We start from the raw sequence: 19,246 nt of genomic DNA on the forward strand, positions 1-19,246 counted from the left end.
CTGGAATATTATAAATGCAATGTATTCTGTGTGGCAATTGCTGGCTTCTATTGCTGTCAGCACAGGAAGAGGCCTCAGAAGCACGTAACAATTAACAAATGGGTTGGTTTTAAGATGATGTTTATGATGGTCTTTTTTAATGACAAAATAAACTATTAGATTAAAATGAAAATTTTGAGATTAAAGCCAAAATTTCCACTATAATCACAAAATAGACTTGATTTTCACCAAGTCCCCTATTTTTGTGCAAAAAAAAAAAATGGCACAGAATTTGGTTAGTGAGACCTTTAAAATGTATTGTGTCATCACATTGGGGAATATGCAATGTTTGAAAAGAAAAGCACCACAAAAACATTTGTATGTCAGCATTTTGCTTCACCACATCGACCATTTATGGTACAATGAGAATCAATATGCAACTCCTCATAAAACGTATTTTCCTATAAAATGATAAAAAGTAATAATAATACAATAAAAAACAACATACAGTATGAAAGCATAAGTACAATATACATGTACACATAGTGCAGATAGTGCAAACGGTTCATAAAGTGGCTCAGGTTTTGCAATATTACAGTGAGGTAACTGTAATTATAAGTACAAACAGTTCTACCGGGAACACTCGATGGACTGATTGAGTGCGTTTATAGCTTTTGGGACGAAACTGTTTCTGAGCCTCAAGGTCCGTGCAGAAAAGGCTCTGAAGCATTTGCCAGATGGGAGAAGTTCAAATAAACACAGATGCTGTTGGCTTTCCAGTAGGGGTGTAACGGTTCACATGGATGTATTGAACCGTTTCGGTTTTGCATGTTCGGTTCGGTCCACTTACGTACCGTTTCGGTTATATTTTATGCATTTTTTCTCATTAAATCTATTACTAGTGCGATCTAAGCACCCCAAGCGGAACTAAAGTCTTGGGTGAGTTTCCGCACGGACGCCTCTGAGTGTCGGACACTGGATGAGGGAGAGGCGCGCCAGTAGCTCGCAGACGTGGCAAATGGGGTTATGGCAAATGCAAGCGAGAAGCCTGAGCTGGAAGACCCTCCCAGCTCATTACGTTCTCCTGTCTGGGAACACTTTGGCTTCCCCGTTAAAGTTACCGATGGACAACGGCAAGTGGATAAATCCAAAGTTGTTTGTCGACATTGTTCCACCACGGAGATCGGGTACGCTGCAGGAAACACGTCTAATATGTTAACACACTTAAAACGACACCATCCATCTGTGAATGTTTCCTCTACAAGAAAGAAAACCAGCTTGGTGCAAACAGTAACACCGATAACTTCAGCTTTTAAACAACATCTAGCGAGCAACTCTGACCGGGCCAAAGCAATAACACATGGTATTGGAGTCTTCATAGCTACGGGATTACGTCAATATTCAGTTGTTGAGAACGCTGGCTTTAAGTATATGATTAAAGTTCTTGAGCCTCGCTACGAAATACCATCACGTCCTCACTTTAGTCAGCAGGTCCAAGAAGAAGTCAGTAAGTACAGAGCTTCAGGGTGCCTTTCCCTTGAAGCTGATCCTCTTCTTTGGTGGAATGGCAATGAGGCTACATACCCACACATAGCAAAACTCGCAAAGCGTTACCTCTGTATTCCAGCTACCTCTGTTGCTAGTGAACGGGTCTTCTCCACTGCTGGAGATATTGTCACTGCAACCAGATCTGTGCTTTCTGCAGAAAATGTGGATAAATTAATCTTTCTAGCCAAAAACTTTAAGCTTGAATAGTTTTATTTGTCATATTCAGGCTGTTGCGGCTACATGTTCAAAGTTTACATTTGTTACTTGTTTATTTAAATTGTTACAATAGTTTTAAAAACTCAGAGTTTAATTTATTTGAAATATCACCCAAATGGGTCGCTTTAATTTATTTATACAAATTCTATTGTTTGTATTTTTTTTTAAATAAAAGCATTTAAAGTCATTTTTTTCCTGCCTTTTTTGTACCGAAAATTAACCGAACGAGTACCTCAAGAAAGTGAACCGAATCAAAATTACATTTTAGTGTACCGTTACACCCCTACTTTCCAGAGGAAGCATGTGCTATATATTTCCTCCAGGACTGGAAGCTGTATCCCGATAATCCTCTGCGAGCTCGACACAACCCATTTTCTGATCACCTGCTTTGCAGCTGTGATATCTCACAGAGATACAATGGATTAAAGTACTCTGAGAGTAACAACACTAAAGCAGCTGCGTTATTTGGTATAGTTTGTCAATTCTGTGTACCATTATATTATTACAGAATGATTACAATCAAGTGCCTTAAATTTGTAAATGAAATGCAATTAGTTTTGGTGTATTTGATAAAGCCCGCGTCATGGATGTGAATCTAAAAAAGTAAGAGAGACCACACAGAAACAGTAGCATGCTGGGAGCCACCTGTTTGCAAAACTGAGCAGAAAAGTGTATATTCATGGTGTGAGGTTGCCGTGTGCATGTGTCTTTATGTCAAATTTAGTTTTTATACATCTCGAAGTGAGTGTAGGAAACAGGCGTATGCAACATTTTTGTGCATATGCGTCGTTTATACGAGGCCCTAGGTCTGCTTTTTTCAATTAAGAAATATAGGAAAAGTTAGACCTCTTATTAATTTACAAGACACTGAAAAATTAGTTCACGCCTTTGTTTTTGGTCTACTAGATTACAGTAATGCACTCCTAACAGGACTACCTAAGAAAGACATCAATCGATTGCAATTTGTGAAGAATGCTGCAGCCAGAATCTTAACTACAAAAAAATCTGAGCACACCTCACCAGTGTGAGCGTCATTACACTGGTGACCTGTGTCATTCAGAATTGACTTTAAAATACTACTAATGGTTTACAAAGCCTTAAAATATCTTGCTCTGTCCTGTATTTTACAATGCCTGTCCCCCTACGCTCCAAGTCATAACCTTACATCTTCAAATGGAGGTCTGCTGATAATTCAGTGAGCCAAATTTAAAAGAAGTGGTGAGGTGGCCTTTTGCTGCTATGCACCCAAAATCTGGAATACTTTACCAATAGAAATTTGCCATGCCACTACTGTGGATTGTTTTAAAAAATGCTAAAAAACCTTTATTTTAATATGGCTTTTTTGTACCTACATTTTTGTTATATTTCCTGATAGACTATATGGTCATATAATAATCATATTCTTCAGAGATTAGCAATCTGCACTAATATCTATTTTTTTCTGCTGTTTTTTCCGGTTCTTCTGTGGTGGTGATCTGTGCCCCCACCACCTGATCAAGGCACCATGCAGTGCCCTGTGTTCATGGATTGAAGGCAAGTGTCTCAACTGTCCACAGGACCAACATCATCAATTACTATCATGTGAAGCCTGAAAACAAAGAGGACTGATTTACGACCATTTACTGTATGTTAGGTAGAATGCCCAATGGGGCTGGGTGGTCTTGTGGCCTTGAAACCCCTGCAGATTTTATTTTTTTCTCCAACATAACTGGAGTTTTTTTTTTGTTTGTTTGTTTTCTCTGTCCTCCTGGCCCTCTGACCTTACCTTTTTGCCTTTGTTAATTATTGTTTAATATTATTGCCTAATCTTACTTGTTTTTCATTTCATACAACTTCATTTTTGCTGTCTTGTAAAGCATTTTGAGCTACATTCCCTGTATGAAAATGTGCTATATAAATACATTTTATTGTTGTATTACTTTGTGACACATTATTGTAAAATATAAAATGTTTAATAAATATAATAAATCTTATAAATAATGTAATAAATCTTATAATACTGAATTTTCACTTCATGTATACCATAAATCATACAGCAAAACCATAAAGTAATTTGACCCAAATAATCTGCAACCTATTTTTAAGGAGCTAACAGTAAGTTTAGCTTGAGAAAGTCCAAGAATCATGGGGTCTATGTAGTAACAATAACAGACATGACAGTGGTGTCAAGTATTATATTTATTTTGAATTTTTCCTGGAAGGGATACATTTTTCCTAAAGTAGGATTTACCACCAAAAGTAATAACATTATTTATCGTCAAGAATCCTTTTAGTTAAGAATTGCAGTTGTATATGGTGCCTTGTGAAATGTATTCATTACTTTTATGCTGGCATTTAGAAATACCGTAAAGCCAATTTGTTTTTATTTGGATATTGCTATTTGGTTACCTGGTTGCTAGGCGGTTTCCATAGTTATAGAGGCCACACCCCTGCATCAACTCTGCGATTGTATAAATGGCATCTGAGTCAAACATTTCATGTCCAAGTTTGTGGATACCTTTCGAAATTTTTGCACAAGAAACTTTCTTATATTTATTTTCTGGTTTTGACATGGCTTTGTTTGTTTGTTTTTTTTTTCAAATTGCAAGTTTTGCTTTTTCCTTCGGTTTACTCACCAGATCTCCTGTATTTATGGTTGTGATCCTTGCCTGCCTATTGATTTCTCTTCCCTGTTATCCTCTTTTAACCCATCTGTGTGTTGTTCTTTCCAATGACAGGAGAGGTGGGATATCTGTCTGGTTTGTTCCACCTCATCATTGATCAACAAAGTGAAGATCTGCGGAATGGCCAAGCCTGCTTGAGGGAGTAGTCTCAGATGATCCTTATCGTTCCTCATGCAGCAGTATTCTCATTCATAATAAGCATTTGTAAAGAAGTACATTAGCAATGACAAGGGCATTAAGGTGGTGGTGAATCTCCTGTGTAAGGATGCTAGAAAATCTAAATAAACATCTCTACTAGTTTTATATTCCCCTCAGACATGCACTTGTGAGAAAGCCATAAAGCCTCACAGTTAGCATGGTGGCAATTTGAGGGGGGTTCAAATCCTGTCTAGCCAATGCCTTATGGAGTTTTATTGTTCACCTCATTTTCTTGTATGCTTTTCTCTAGGTACATCCCAATCAGATTCCAAAGACATGTGGATTAGCTAGACTGACCCTTTTAAACTGCCCAAGGGCAAGAGAGAGTACATCCTGCACCCTATCCAAGACAAATTCTAGCCTTGATGTTCTAACATCCTGTGACCCTTAAACTGAATTTAATGGTTTCAGGAAATGGATAGGTGGGCAATAACCAACAATTCTCTACAAAGATACTTATTTTAAAGTGCCTGACATTTTAAGAGGCTTCCAATCGACTCACTCTTTCAGGAGATTGTCACACATTTACAACTGCGCAAAAGGTTACTATTTTCAAACACCCCCTCATATTTCCAGTTGTCCTACACATGCTGGGAAACCCACACTGAAGAAAACCTTTCCCTCTGCTTGCCCTGAGGGTCTGAAATAAAAGTCTAAAGGACAAATTCGCTCTCCATTCTTCATATTAAATGTGACACAGAACAGCCACTACAGATAGTTTGAGTTTAAAGACCTGCTGTTTTTTTTTTAATTAACTTGCATTAAAATTTTATTTGCATTCCTTAAAACTAGCATGAGACTTTCTACAGGGTTATGTATCCCTTCCTCCTCCATATTTGTCTCCCGAAGGTCAAACAGTCACTCCAAGCAGCCTTATAAATACTTAAGAGCAAGAGAGTGTTTCATGTGGATAATATAAAAATCCAGGCCCCATTAACTTAGAAGGATGTGCAGCTGAAACAGACATGTTTGCTATGCACAATGGAATGAGTGGTAAGAAAACCTTTGCTAGCCAAATATCATGCATTTTGTGGCCATCAGTCCAAAGGCTAAAGAGTGATTAACACAGTTTTTCTTGGCTATAAATGCATTCAGTTCATTAATTTCATTTTATTTTCGATGTAGGCTTAACCTAAAAGAAGAAGCACTTGGAACAGAACAATGAAACTCTTCAGAGAAAGAAAAGTTATCAGCATGCAGTACAGTGAATAACAATAACTTCCAATCAAGTTTGCTTTTTTATTCCTCTCACCCACTTGTATCCTGTTTTTGTTTCTTGGAAACATCGACTACACACTTTCAATAAATTTTAGTCAGTGACAGACTTCCAAGTTACAACCATTAATGTCCTAGTTCATTCCCTATCTTTTACTCTCTTCATATCTTTGGCATCATTTCCACAAGTATTTTTAAGCCTGTTTTTTATTTTTCATAGTGCAACAGTCATTTATATCCATAAAAAAATGCAGATAATCTTTAAGAAGTGTTTCATGTTTAGTATGACAAGCAAGCCAGAAAACTATTCAAAGTGACTACATATAAAGTTAGACATGCAGGTCAACTATTCCCCTTTGGAACTGTACTGGATATTTCAATTCTCCTGAAATATGTCCATCAACAAGTGGGACAGGACAACAATTAGAAGATTAGATAAAGATCCCATTGCTTCCCAGAGGCCAAGAGAGCCGAGTTCAAGCTAGAAATCAAGTGAATGCTTGAACTGGTATCCACAGAAGAACGTAATAGTCCCAGATCGATCCCGATTGTATTGGTACCTATGTCAGACAGAAGCTGGCACTTTTGTAATTATTTTTGAAAATTTAAATGTTCAGATTTGATGCCAACCCCATGCCTCATATTGATGATCTGTACTGGCTGAGAAATGCCCGATACCTGACCATGATCAATATAATAAAGGAGTACTGGCAAATCCTGCTAAAACAATGTTTAGCACCCATAGTGGACACCACTAGTTTGTAGTGACGGCCAAGAAAAAATTTTAATGTCATGTTTTCATGTAGAATGGAGAGTAAAACATTTATGATATAATATAAGCCAATAGTATCCAATTATGTACAATTGCTAATAATGTGAAAATCCATCATGAAAAAAAATTTTAAAAAATCTCACACTACTCATGTTGCATAATCCATGTGTCAGTTATTCAGTCGTACGCACAACATTTGCAAATCGCATGCTTTTTGGCTTATTATAGAGATACATATGGAATTAACTGAGCACATCATAAACAGAAAACTAAAGCCTAATGGGATTGACCTTTCCAACTAAACACCACTTTTCCCCGTCATTTGTTGGTTGAGAGTCCTGTCTAAAATCATAAACTTCTTAATATTCATTCTGCTTGTAAACATGGAATAAACTTTTTTTCTCTGCTATCAGCACAAACTACATGGAGTAAGTAATACACAGAAAACACAATTTTTTGAGTGGAGTATTGATTTAGGCTGCCCTGTGGTCCCTAAAAAGAACAATGACAACAACTCACTGAAGTGCAATTTTTATAGCAAAATGGTAAATATGCTGCCTCATCATACCAAATTAAAGCCAAGTGACACCTGCTCTTAATGCAATATTCATCGCCAGCACAGAAATTTGTTCATACGACTTCCCAGCTCTCACTACTCCATCATCTGTTATCACTTTGCTTCTTTGCCTAATTTTGGCAACTCTGCTCTTTAATGAAGGTTTTTTTTAATAAGCATATCCATTAAAATATTGCAAATTATTGAAAAAAATATGTGGGCTAACAGGACAATTCAGTTGATTGTGCTGTTAAAATGCATTTGTAACAAAGACGGGAAATGGCATTTCTTTTTATACTAAGCATACTCGACATCTGATTGAAGCAGATGTAATATTGGGAGGCCACATGTCTTGTATCCTTTACCTTCATTTTTCTTATAGCTTTTCCAACATTAAACATTTCAGTTGGAAAAAGTTTACAAATCTATGCTTTCAGTAACTGGTGTGACGCCCTTGAGGAACAATAAATTGAACCAAATATTCACAGTAACCATTGATCAGTCCTACATCTCGACTTGGAAGAATTTTGACCAAATCCTCCTTACAGAACCGCTTCAACTCAGTGATGTTAGTGGGCTTTCTTACATGGACTTCCCCGCTTCATGTCTTGCCAGGACCTTTCTGTTGGATTAAGGTATGGACTTTTACTCGGCTGTGAAAAAAAACGGGAAAATTCTTCTGCTTCAACCATTCTTTACTAGCCTGACTTTTGTGTTCAGGGCCATTCATTGTCTTGCTGCAGGACCCACCTTCTGTTGATATTTAATTCACAAACGGATACCCTGATATTCTTTTATAAAATTTTCTGGTCCTTGTCTTTCTACCCAATGAGCACAGCAAACTGTCCTGGCCCAGTGCCAGCAAAACAGGCCCAAACCATGATCCTACACATTTTGAAAAATAGCGTTTTGTTTTTCACTAATATAGCATTTTATCCCAAAACATTCTATTTTCATCCATTTAACATTCTTCCAGTAGTCTTTTAGCTCATACAGGTGGTCTTTATCAAACTTTACAGGTGTATTAATGTTCACAATAAAGTAACACACAAGTGTTTTTCATTCATTATTGATAAAAATGATTGATCAATACATATCTTTGTCAATAAAAGTTTGTGATATTCTGGATTATCAATTCAGTAAAAAGGATGATCAGCGACAGGAGTGCTAATCAATTGTGTGACAATCAGATGTGAATCTGGGTGACCATGTCCGATTTAAAAACATAAACCTGAGTACTCACTACCAAAGATGCAATGCCTATCAAAGGAAATTGCTGTGGACCTCAAAAAATAAAAAATAAAAATTAACAAATGAGTAGGCAAGTAGAGGACAGTATGAACTAGGGAACGGTGGACAGTGTTTTTAGGACAGGCAAGGTTTAGAATTTCATATGAATATTATGCGTAGCACCTTCAATTATAGTACATAGAGTAGGTAAAGTGCCAATGTAAAATAAGTAACATATTAAAAATTATTTGCTTGATTGCTATAAATATCCAAAATAAAGCAAGTGAGTTGCAGTTGCATGTATCTGAGTATAAGCATAATATTATAGCAATAACAGAAACCAGCTAGATGGTTACATATTTTTAGGGAAGAAAAGACAAAAATGAAAGGGAGGGTGGTTGAAACGTATTTCAAACAAAATTCAAATGCTTGTCTTGTTTAGTTGAATGATGCACCACATCTTAGTGAGGATGTCTAGACTCGGCTGGAAAGTATTAGGAACAGAGACTTTATTTTAGGAATGTGTTATAGACCACACAATGCAGACAGTAATTTCCATGTGCATCTTATTTAATATTACAAAAGGTAAGTTTTGAGGTGGATATTATAGTCATATACCTGTATAACCAGTGTCAGAACTTGGTCCGCATTGCCGGCAGTAAGTCGAACCCATTTCCAGTGAGAGTTGGACTCCACCAGGGCTGCCCTTTGTCACCAATTCTGTTTATAACTTTTATGGACAGAATTTCTAGGTGCAGCCAGGGTGTTGAGGGGGTCCGGTTTGGTGGACTCAGGATTGGGTCACTGCTTTTTGCAGATGATGTTGTCCTGTTTGCTTCATCAGGCCGTGATCTTCAGCTCTCACAGGATAGGTTCATAGCTGAGTGTGAAGGGGCTGGGATGGGAATCAGCACCTCCAAATCCGAGACCATGGTCCTCAGCTGGAAAAGGGTGGAGTGCTCTCTCAGGGTTAGGAGCGAGATCCTGCCCCAAGTGAAGTGAGGGAAGAGTGGAGCGTGAGATCGACAGGTGGATCGGTGCGGTGTCCGCAGTGATGCAGGCACTGCATCAGTCTGTCGTGGTGAAAAAGGAGCTGAGCCGCAAGGCAAAGCTCTCAATTTACCAGTCGATCTACGTTCCTACCCTCACCTATGGTCATGAGCTATGGGTAGTGACTGAAAGAACGAGATCGCGAATACAAGGGTGCAGGGTGTCTGGGCTTTCCCTTAAAGATAGGGTGAGGCTCAGGCTCCGTGAGGGGCTCAGAGTAGAGCCGCTGCTCCTCCGCATCAAGAGATGAGGTGGCTTGGGCATTTAATCAGGATGCCTCCTGGACGCATCCCTGGTGAGGTGTTCCGGGCACATCCAACTGGGAGGAGGCCCCGGGGAAGACCAAGGACACGCTGGAGGGACTATGTCCCTCAGGACTCCCCCAGAAGAGCCAGAAGAAGTGGCCGGGGAGAGGGAAGTCAGGGCAAATCTGCTCAAGCTGCTGCCCCTGTGACCCAATCTCGGATAAGCGGAAGAGGATGGATGGATGGATGGATGGATATTATAGTCATGTGAGATTTTAACTACCCAAATATTAACTGAGTTAACCTTACAAAATACCAGAATACAGGAGAAGGATTTTATAGACATCAGTGACTCTTTTTTAACATAGCATTTTAAAGCACTAACTTGGGGAAAAAATTGCACACATTTAGTATTTTGTGATAGTAAGTATAGAATTGAGGGTGTAGAGGTGATTAAATCACTAGGGTCAAATTGGTCATAATATAAAACAATTCTCAGATATTTTGAGGAGTGCAGATGCAAAGACAAAACCTTTAAATTTAATGGAGCAAAGATGCATCAAAGCGTAAAAGGGATAAGCTGAGGCAAGCTTTTAGGTATGGAGAGAACTGAGGAGAGTGGAACAGATTTAAAAACATTTTACATCTAATGCAAGATAAATACATACCTAAAATTTGAATTAGTAGGAAATTAAGGAAAACTCTGCAGTGGCTAAAGAAAAAGATAACAAAAGATGCTGGAAAGAACAGCTGAATAAGGCATTTAAGATTAATAACTCTAATGCTAATCGTACAGTGTGTGAGAATTAAGGCAACCATTAAGAAGAACATTAGAGAAGGAAGCTAGAGAGAAATATAGCAGATAAGGCAAAAGATGACCACAGAGATTCTTAGTGTTAGTTAGCAGTCAGCATGACTTCAGACAAGAGAGGTCATGTATTACTTACATGCTGGGCATTCATGAGGAAGCAACAAAAGAATACTGTCAAAATGGAGCATTTAGTATTGTTTATCTTGATTTTTAAAAAATATTTAATAAGGTTTTACATGAGAGGTTGGGCTTTAAATTAAAAGAAATGGAAGATCAGGGTGTATTGTGTAGATGGGTGCAGAATTGGCAAAAACACAGGAAGCAGAGAGTAATGCTGTGAGGAACCTTATCAGAATTGGGTGACGTTCAGAGAGGTGTCCCTCAGAGGTCAGTGCTAGGGTGGCTTCTATTTTTATTATATATATAAATGATTTGGATATGAATATAAACAACAAGCTGGATAAATTTACAGATGATACCAAGATAGGTGGATTAGCAGATAAACTAGAATCCATTAAATCATTACAGAGGGATTTAGACAGTATATCTTGGGCTTGAATTTGTGGCAGATGAAATTTAATGTCAGTAAATGTAAAGTATTACAAGCAGGAAATAATAATATCATGTTTGAATACACAATGGGAAGTCTGAAAATCGAAAGTACACCTTGTGAGGATTTAGGAGTCATAATGGACTTGCCACTATCAACCACTAGACAGTGTTCAGAAGCCATTAAGAAGCCTAACAGAATGTTAGGTTATACAGCATGATGTGTAGGGTACAAGTCGAAGCAGGTTATGCTTAAGTGTTATAATGCACTGGCGAGGCCGAAGTTGGACTCCTGTTTGCAGTGTTTGTCTCCAGGCTACAAAAAAATATAGCAGCACTAGAAAAAGCAGAGAAGAGAGCCTAGGCTGATTCCAAGACTGCAGGCAACAAATTATGAGGAAAGATTAAAAGAGATGAACCTTTCCAATTTAAGCAAAAGAAGATTAAGAGAAGACATGATTGCAGTGTTTAAAATTATGAACGGAATTAGTACAATGATTCAAAACTGTTACTTTAAAAGGATTTCAACAGGAACATGGAAATACAGTTGGAAACTTGTTAAGAGTAAATTGCGCACAAATGTTAGGAAGCTTTTTCTTCTTAGGGAGAACCACAGAACCATGGAATAAGTTACCATGTATTGTGGTAGACAGTAGAACTTTGTGGACTTTCAAAACCAGACTTAATGTTATTTTGAAGGAATTAAGTGGTAATTCTAGCGAACTTTGTTGAGCTGAATGCCCTATTTTCATCAAAAATTTTCTAATGTTATAATATTCTATTGTTAATGATAATTATTAGGATGGAAAATGTTACAAAAAAATTTGCAAAGACTTCAGCAATCCACTGTTAAGCAGAGATTGTACAAATGGGGAAAGTTCAACAGCACTGTTACTCTAATCGGGAGTGGTTGTACAACAAAAAACACTACAACAGTAAGGTGTTCGATATTCTCGGAGATCACAAAGAACACAAGGGTAATGTCTAAGGATCAGCAGGCTTCTCTTGCAATGGATAATGTCATGAGTCCACTATTAGGCATTTAATATTATATTTGGTTACAAACTAAATGCAGCATTTCGATATGAGAACCTTGTACCAACCAGGAGCACAGTGGAAACACAGGTTCATGTACTTTTTGCAACACAGACATTTAATGTGGAATCATTCTTTTCAACAAGTGAGTGTAAAAGAAAAGGCACAGTAAGTAATAAGCCTTTATACAGAATAACAAAACATGATAATACATATTGTACATATTAAGTTATAAGAATGACTAAAATTATAAATAAATATAGACCATTGTTACTTTCTTTCTCCTCAAATGTAGCTGGATATGTGAAAATTGCACCAGCAATGGCAGTTGATGACGCTGTTGCATGTGAAATTCAACAAAGCCCTACGTAAGAAAGCATAATGTTTCTTTGTTATTTTTCTTTTCATCAAACAGGATGATGAAAAGCAATGAGACCTTTTGGCTTCCTTTTTATTTTCATCCCAGCTTTCCTCCCACAAATAAAAATACATTTAGATGCAAGCGTCCAGCTAAACAAAATATATATAATTTAGGGCATTTAAAAAATGCAGCTGACCACACTTGGCTGCATAAAAACAAATAGCCACAAGTAAATACATACAGGATGGGTCCTGAAGTTTGGACAGCAATTCAGAGATGGACTTCTTCTTGGCTTGTGCAATGAAGCTCAGATTCTCTTGGTCCAGCACCAGAAGAAAGGATTGCAGGTCAGAAATGAGCTGGTTTAAATCTGCATACAGACAACAAACAGAAGACAAAGTTATTTTACTTCTATTGTTTTTAAAATTTGTGTTTATTTCTACATTCATTTCACTTGTCATGTCTTTTTTAGTGTAGTTTTATTTTCCTTGAATGAATTTTTGACAATTTCTATGTTAGCATTTGTTTTTGGGGACCTATGCGATATTTGATGAAGATTAACAAATGTATGCTGTACCTAATAAAGGCTGATACAGCCCCATAATTTTCTCTCTTTCTGCGGTCGATTGACTGAACCGACCAGATAGCACCTTTCTGAAAAAGGGCAAAGTAAAAGTCTGTTGACCAATGTAACCTGTCGTTTTAACAACTTTCATTGATTTGTGTTTTTTCATTGTGTTACAGACCTCAACATCCTTATTAACTTTTTTATTAAAATATTTTAAGAGTGTTAAGATCACTACATCAGCAATTACACACTTGATCTAGTTACTGTCTTCTTACTCCCAGACAGTACCCTCCCATTTATAACTAATTATTTGCTCTGTGGCCATGTTTAAAAACAAACTCTGTCTGGGTAGGTGACAACCATCATGCTTGTTGGAGGGACAGTCAACAACAGCAATGCTCACTCCAAAGGCTGAGTGGTGTGAGGAAAGCTTTTCAGTCACCTTACCCTGTGAGCACTACTTACTTTTAGGCAATGGAAACATCCATTTATATGTAATAATCTGACATTTGGAGCTTTTTTATCCAATGTGTCCCATTTGTTTTTTCTTTTCTCTGTACCCTGATAAGCTTCCATATGACACTCAGACAGTAGGCTACGACTCACCTTTTCACTGCGAACCTGATATCTGACAACTTCTTTTTTATTTTGGGCACTATGCGAACTTTCAATCAACTTCATTTTGTTGTTTATACAACTGCTTAAACCAACAAATAGTACGTTTTTCATTACCTGCACTTGGCATTCGCTGACATTCTTCTTTTTACCCTATGCTTTTGCCATTATCTTTTTACAGAACGTTGTACTCAAGGGAATATTTATATTGATTTGCATATTTAAGAGGTGTAATTCTGGGAGGAGACGTAGTGGGGCAGTAGGTGTATGCACTAGCGTTACTTTTCACGCAGACCAGGATTTGTCTAGCGGAAGTGCGTGGAAGTTGGCTTACGCACAGTTTTGTGCATCTGAATTTTTTTGTGCATACTCACATTTCGACTTTTACTTGTACACCATGTTCTGGTGGGAACACCAGATATGCATGAGGCCCTAGGACATTAGACACCTTCAACACTGGACTTAATTTTATTTCAGAGGAATCAAGTGGATAAGATTGTTGTGTTTTGTTGGGCCAAAAGCCCTGTTCTCATAAAAAGTTTTCTAATGTGGTTGTAGTTTTATGTTAGTATTCATTTTCTCAATCTCCTTTAAGCTAATTTGTATTTTGTTTAACAAAATGCTTAGTCTTTTGGTTGGTTTTCATAACAACCTGGCTAGTAATGCCCAACATCAAGGCATTCAATGTGTATAGAATAAGAAAAAGCAAATGAATTGAAATAAAATGGCAAAGAATCTGTGTATTTGATCAGAGGCTTCAGAAGTTCAGTTATGCCACTTAAAAAAGTAAGAAGGTTTCACTTAACAGGCTTGCAGTTCCTCCTGAGTGCCTTCAGAAGTGGCAAATCACTGAATGGGTGCTCTATATAGACCATGGAAAATCTAAAAATCTACAGCACTATAAGGTTGTGTAATGCCAGGCTGGCATCACACAACTTCACCATGACATCTGGATAAGCAGTGTATCAAATGCAACTCACATTAGCTATTGTAACCAAGACAGACCCCTACACAACTACAATGCAAACTGTTAATCAAAATTCAATAGGGGAAACACTGGATTCCATAACCCTGCAATAGCAAAGCAGGATGAGAAAATACTAGCCTGATACAGGAAGCTCATGTAATACATGCCCATCTGAAAGTTTCTCACATGCCTGGAAATGATGCCTGAGTCGAAGGGCATTCATTCACAACCAATCTGATACTTGTGAGCCCTCCCCAGTTAATAAGTAATGGGATGCAAACACATTTTACATTAGACATGCACTTTGTATTAATGGCAAAAATAGAAAACAAAAATCATTTTGCATGGCTATCCTGCAGAGAAGAGTAATGGCCGTAGGGAAACATCTGCTGAGCATTTTATTACTTTGGCAGAGAAGATCCAGCTATGGCTTTTTTCTTGGAAAAGAATAATTAATGAAGACAGAAAAGCGGCCCTCCAGAGCTTGTCTTGTGTAGCACAACACTGAGTCATACTGCTAGCTTTCAAATGTATGCTGAAACTGGGAGGGAGGAGGAGGAGATGAAGAAGTGGCATCCATTCTGATGGCCTCTCTTTGTTAGTTTAGTAAGCCTTTGGAGTGGGAAGCTCAAGCACCCATGATAAACAGGCCATTTTCTGTAAATGTACACTTCTGGGTGTAACATTTTATCAGTAATAAGTCTGATAGAGAATAAACATAGCAGACAGCAGGAGAAATAATTCTGAGATTCTTCAAGTAAAGAAGCCAGAAGTTGCAAAGCCAGTTGTGATACTCACTACTCATGGCTGGAAAGTGGTGATGTGTTGCATGTTGATTAGTAATGCAAGCATGGATTTCACTACACTTTTTATGTGCCCTATATAAAAATTATAAACCTGTAATAAATGTCCAGTGAATAAAATATAGTTTTATACTGTTGCTATCATGGCTTTTACACATTAACCTACAACAAAAACGCCCAGGTTAAATCATCATGTTCAAAACCATTTTACTTGACTTGTTGTCTTGAATTTCAGTATAAAACCTCTTTTGAAAACAAATACTTTGCTGACATACTTTATGCTTAATTGTCCATTACATCCAAATCATCAGGTAAGATGCATTTACCCGAGAAAATGCTGCAGATGAATTTGATTTGTAACAGATTTTGTTTTCTCTGGCTCGAGGATTTCTGTAGGCAGAGTTTGCTGCCTCAAAAACATATGACACTTACTTCTAGGAAAGGATAGTTGTGGCAAATTTAGACAAATCGTTAAAGAGCAGAGACATCACCTTGTCAGTAACGGTTCTCATTGTTAAAGTTATAGGGTTTCCAGTAATGAAGATTTGGACTATCTCAAAAGCTAAATGCAAAAGAATCGACACAAAAAATCAATGCATGAAGAAATACAACCAGACTTCTCATTGGAAGACTTGAAATACTATGGCCACATAATGTGAAAACAGGATTCCTTGGCGAAGAATCTCTTGTTGGGGAAAACAGAAGGGCAACACGAGAGAGGGAAGACAGAGACTAAGATGGATAGAATTTATTGAGATTCTATGACCTTGAAGGAACTCAGAGAAGCAGTTTTGGATAGAAAGGCATGGTGTGCTAATGTCCTTTAGATCACAAAGATTTGAATCTGATTAAGGGATTCAACAACAATTTGATTTGAGGCTCTTCTTAAAAATGGTGCTCTCTTTCCTTACAAAATGATTCACGGGTAAGGTAGTTTTAGCAATTAAAAAAGTAATTCACTAAAAACTACCTGTTGACAAATTGTGCATATTTCTAAAGCTAACACTAAAGAACTGCTGCCTCATGGATACAATGCCCTGGGTTCCAAACCCTCCTTTAGTTTTTCTCCAGTATTCCTCAACATTATACATACATGCATGTTATACTAATCTTTCAGTTCTAAAGTACCACCATGGATGTGTGCATGTGTGGGCCCTGCAATGAAGTGCCACCTTATCTAAGGTCAGTTCCTGCACTATTTCATATGCTTCTGGGACAAGTTTTGGCCACCCACACTCCTGCACTGGACTTAATGGGTCTGAGGATGTAATAAAACTTAATATTCGGCATCTTAGTCACAATCAACAAATTCAAAGCAAGCATGTGTCACTGGGCATGTACTGCTGAAGATTAGGTGTTGTGAGACAGTCTGGCATTAAATGAGGTCCACATAAATAAAATAAGGGGTTGTCACATGACTGAAATTAGGGTGATAAATGCAAAGACATTTAGAATTATGGCTTTGATGTCAAGGATCAAGAGACAGAAACTTAAATAAATGAGAGGAGGCTGTAAACAACAAGTAACAAATTCTAGGCTTATGGAAACACATGATACAAATCTCCCTGACGGCTGCCACGGTAAACAGAGATCGCTGGCGGATGAGGTGGGAGACGGGACATGAGAGAGGCATTGTGCTGCTGTCCTCCAACCGCAGTATACATTATTTCATAAAAAAGAGGCCTTTCTGCTCTGGCAGGGCTGCAGAGATATTGTATCAAAACAAGCCACTTGTTATCACATTCAATGGGCTTTAATTTCTCTATGAAAGGAACACCCAATCTGAAAGAGCAGGCCATGCAGGACTAGTGCTGAATGAAGCTCTCAGACCATTAAGAGCAAAGGATTTCATACAGTACTTAATTGTTTCAACATAATTCATGCGATTTGCTGAGGAAAACAGCTGAAGCTGCTCAAATGAGTCACTTTAAGGCAATTCCCACATTAACCCAAAGAGCCTAATAAGGAGGCTCCAAACCACAAATAAAGGAGGAATGTCACCATTTGGCATATTTGTTTGTTTTCTTTTTATTTTTCCCCACTTTCCTTCCCTGCACTGAACCTTGCTAAAGCCTTCACGGACAGCTGAACGATACGGCTGCTGCAGGTTAAGGAAAATGGCTGACCAGAACCTACCTGGCATCACTGGCCAGACTGGCGATTTGAGGCTCATGACATTTCTGCACAGCAGATTTGGGTTTTTTTTTTTTTGCCCACTGTCTGACCATAACTCGGCTCGTCCTTGTGTTCTAGCTATCTAGGTCCCTTGGCTTCCTTTAAAGTGTTTCCGCATTAAAATTGTTCACCCTGGCCACCCTCCACATTCAGTTGCTGTTTTCTAAGCCTTTATTTCTTCCATTCCTAAACTAACAAGATGTAACTCATAAGTGATGGACAACATGTAACATTTGGTAAATTGAACTCGTCTCACTGTGGGACACTGTGCACATTTGATTTTTCCTTTTAAATGTTTAGTCTGACTACACCAAACCTATAAAGTTCATGTTTTACCTGAATAATAGACTAGCAAAGCTAGCAGGAGTTTCCTCCGTTCCTCACTTCCTCAGCTTAGTCAGCTATTCCAGTCCAAGAATTTCTATGCTTGCAAAAATATACTGTATATAATCTGTAAATATATAGTGCCTGTCTCACTCATACGCTCATCAACAAAAATACCATCTCTCCTTAAGTTAAAAACTGAAATTTGGCAAGATGGTACAACTAGGACACTAGGCATCTGCTAAGAAAGGACATTTCGATATATCAATATTTATGCCTAAACTGCCCCTAATTGAAAAACTAAATACCCTAAAATGTCAAAAATGCTTTTTGAAAAAAGAAACTTAGCTGACTTTTGTTGTTAATTTTATGCTAATATACAATTTACAAGTTCAGTGCTGAAGAAGGGATGATGTTCTGGACGTGAAAAAGGAAGCATGATCACAATTGGCATGCACATTCAGGTATGAAATGGACGCAGAAAGTTCAAGGAACATGCAAAGTTCAATGGTTAGCAAGCATGCAATAAAGCTCCAGTGATGGTGCCAGGTGTTGTGGCTATGAGTGTAGGTGTTGCTTCAGTAGAAGTAAAAGGGGAGGAAAAGAGAAGAACAGGCAAGAGTGGTGTAATCTGGTCTGGTGTGGGGAGGGGAGTAGGGACTTCAGAGGCATAAACCCCTGATTTACTGTACCCAGCCACTGATCTTTTTCTCAATTATATATATTATCACCAGCAATAAGTCCCTGATCTTTATGTCCATCATTTATAATATAGCCCCTCATCAACATTACAAAATTATAGGAAAGTGTATGAATCCCAAAGGGACACCGTCCATCTCTGTTCTTTGATATTATATACATGTAAGGTCATGCATGGCAGTCCTAGAAACACCCCTGGACAGATGACACCAGTTTAAACTTAATGGGTCCCCACAAGCTACTCCATTGTAATACATATTCACACGTATGGACTTTGAAATAAGACCCCTACTTCACCCTCTGAAATCATTTTCATTTATATGTGTGTCTGCTTGCTTTGAACGGGGATTTCCTCCAGGATTTCCCTGTATTTTGCCACATTCATTTTACCTTCTGTCCTCACAAGCCTTCCACGGCCTCCTGCAGAGAAGCATCCCCACAGCATGATTCTGACACCAACATGCTTTGTGGTGTGGATGGTGTAACCATGATTGTGACCCGTCATTTGCGCGATAGACATATGTGCACCGACAAAATAGCGCCAATTAAAACGCGCCGTCAAAATCACCCCGACAAAATCGCGAAAGTTTCATTAAATATGAATTACTACTTTAAAGCATATATAATAATGTTTATTTTAGAAGTCAATATTATGAGAAGCTGCATG

At 38.0% G+C, this 19,246-nt stretch overlaps 2 protein-coding genes across 2 annotated transcripts in view; one reads left to right on the forward strand and one right to left on the reverse strand.

Annotated features, from left to right (window-relative positions):
• si:dkey-220o5.5 (actin filament-associated protein 1-like 2) overlaps window positions 1–19,246 on the reverse strand; it is a 162,834-nt gene that overhangs the window by 113,677 nt on the left and 29,911 nt on the right. The window contains exon 2 of the mRNA XM_039769561.1: window positions 12,670–12,798. Coding sequence (XP_039625495.1) covers window positions 12,670–12,798 — 129 coding nt within the window. The remainder of the gene's footprint in view (window positions 1–12,669; window positions 12,799–19,246) is intronic.
• On the forward strand, window positions 727–1,823 carry LOC120539474 (E3 SUMO-protein ligase ZBED1-like). Its single transcript, XM_039769562.1, has one exon. The coding sequence runs from the start codon at window positions 1,006–1,008 to the stop codon at window positions 1,732–1,734; it is 729 nt and encodes a 242-aa protein (XP_039625496.1). The 5' UTR covers window positions 727–1,005; the 3' UTR covers window positions 1,735–1,823.

This window comes from Polypterus senegalus, chromosome 11 (genome assembly GCF_016835505.1).
Source record: "Polypterus senegalus isolate Bchr_013 chromosome 11, ASM1683550v1, whole genome shotgun sequence".
NCBI classification, from domain to species: domain Eukaryota; kingdom Metazoa; phylum Chordata; class Cladistia; order Polypteriformes; family Polypteridae; genus Polypterus; species Polypterus senegalus.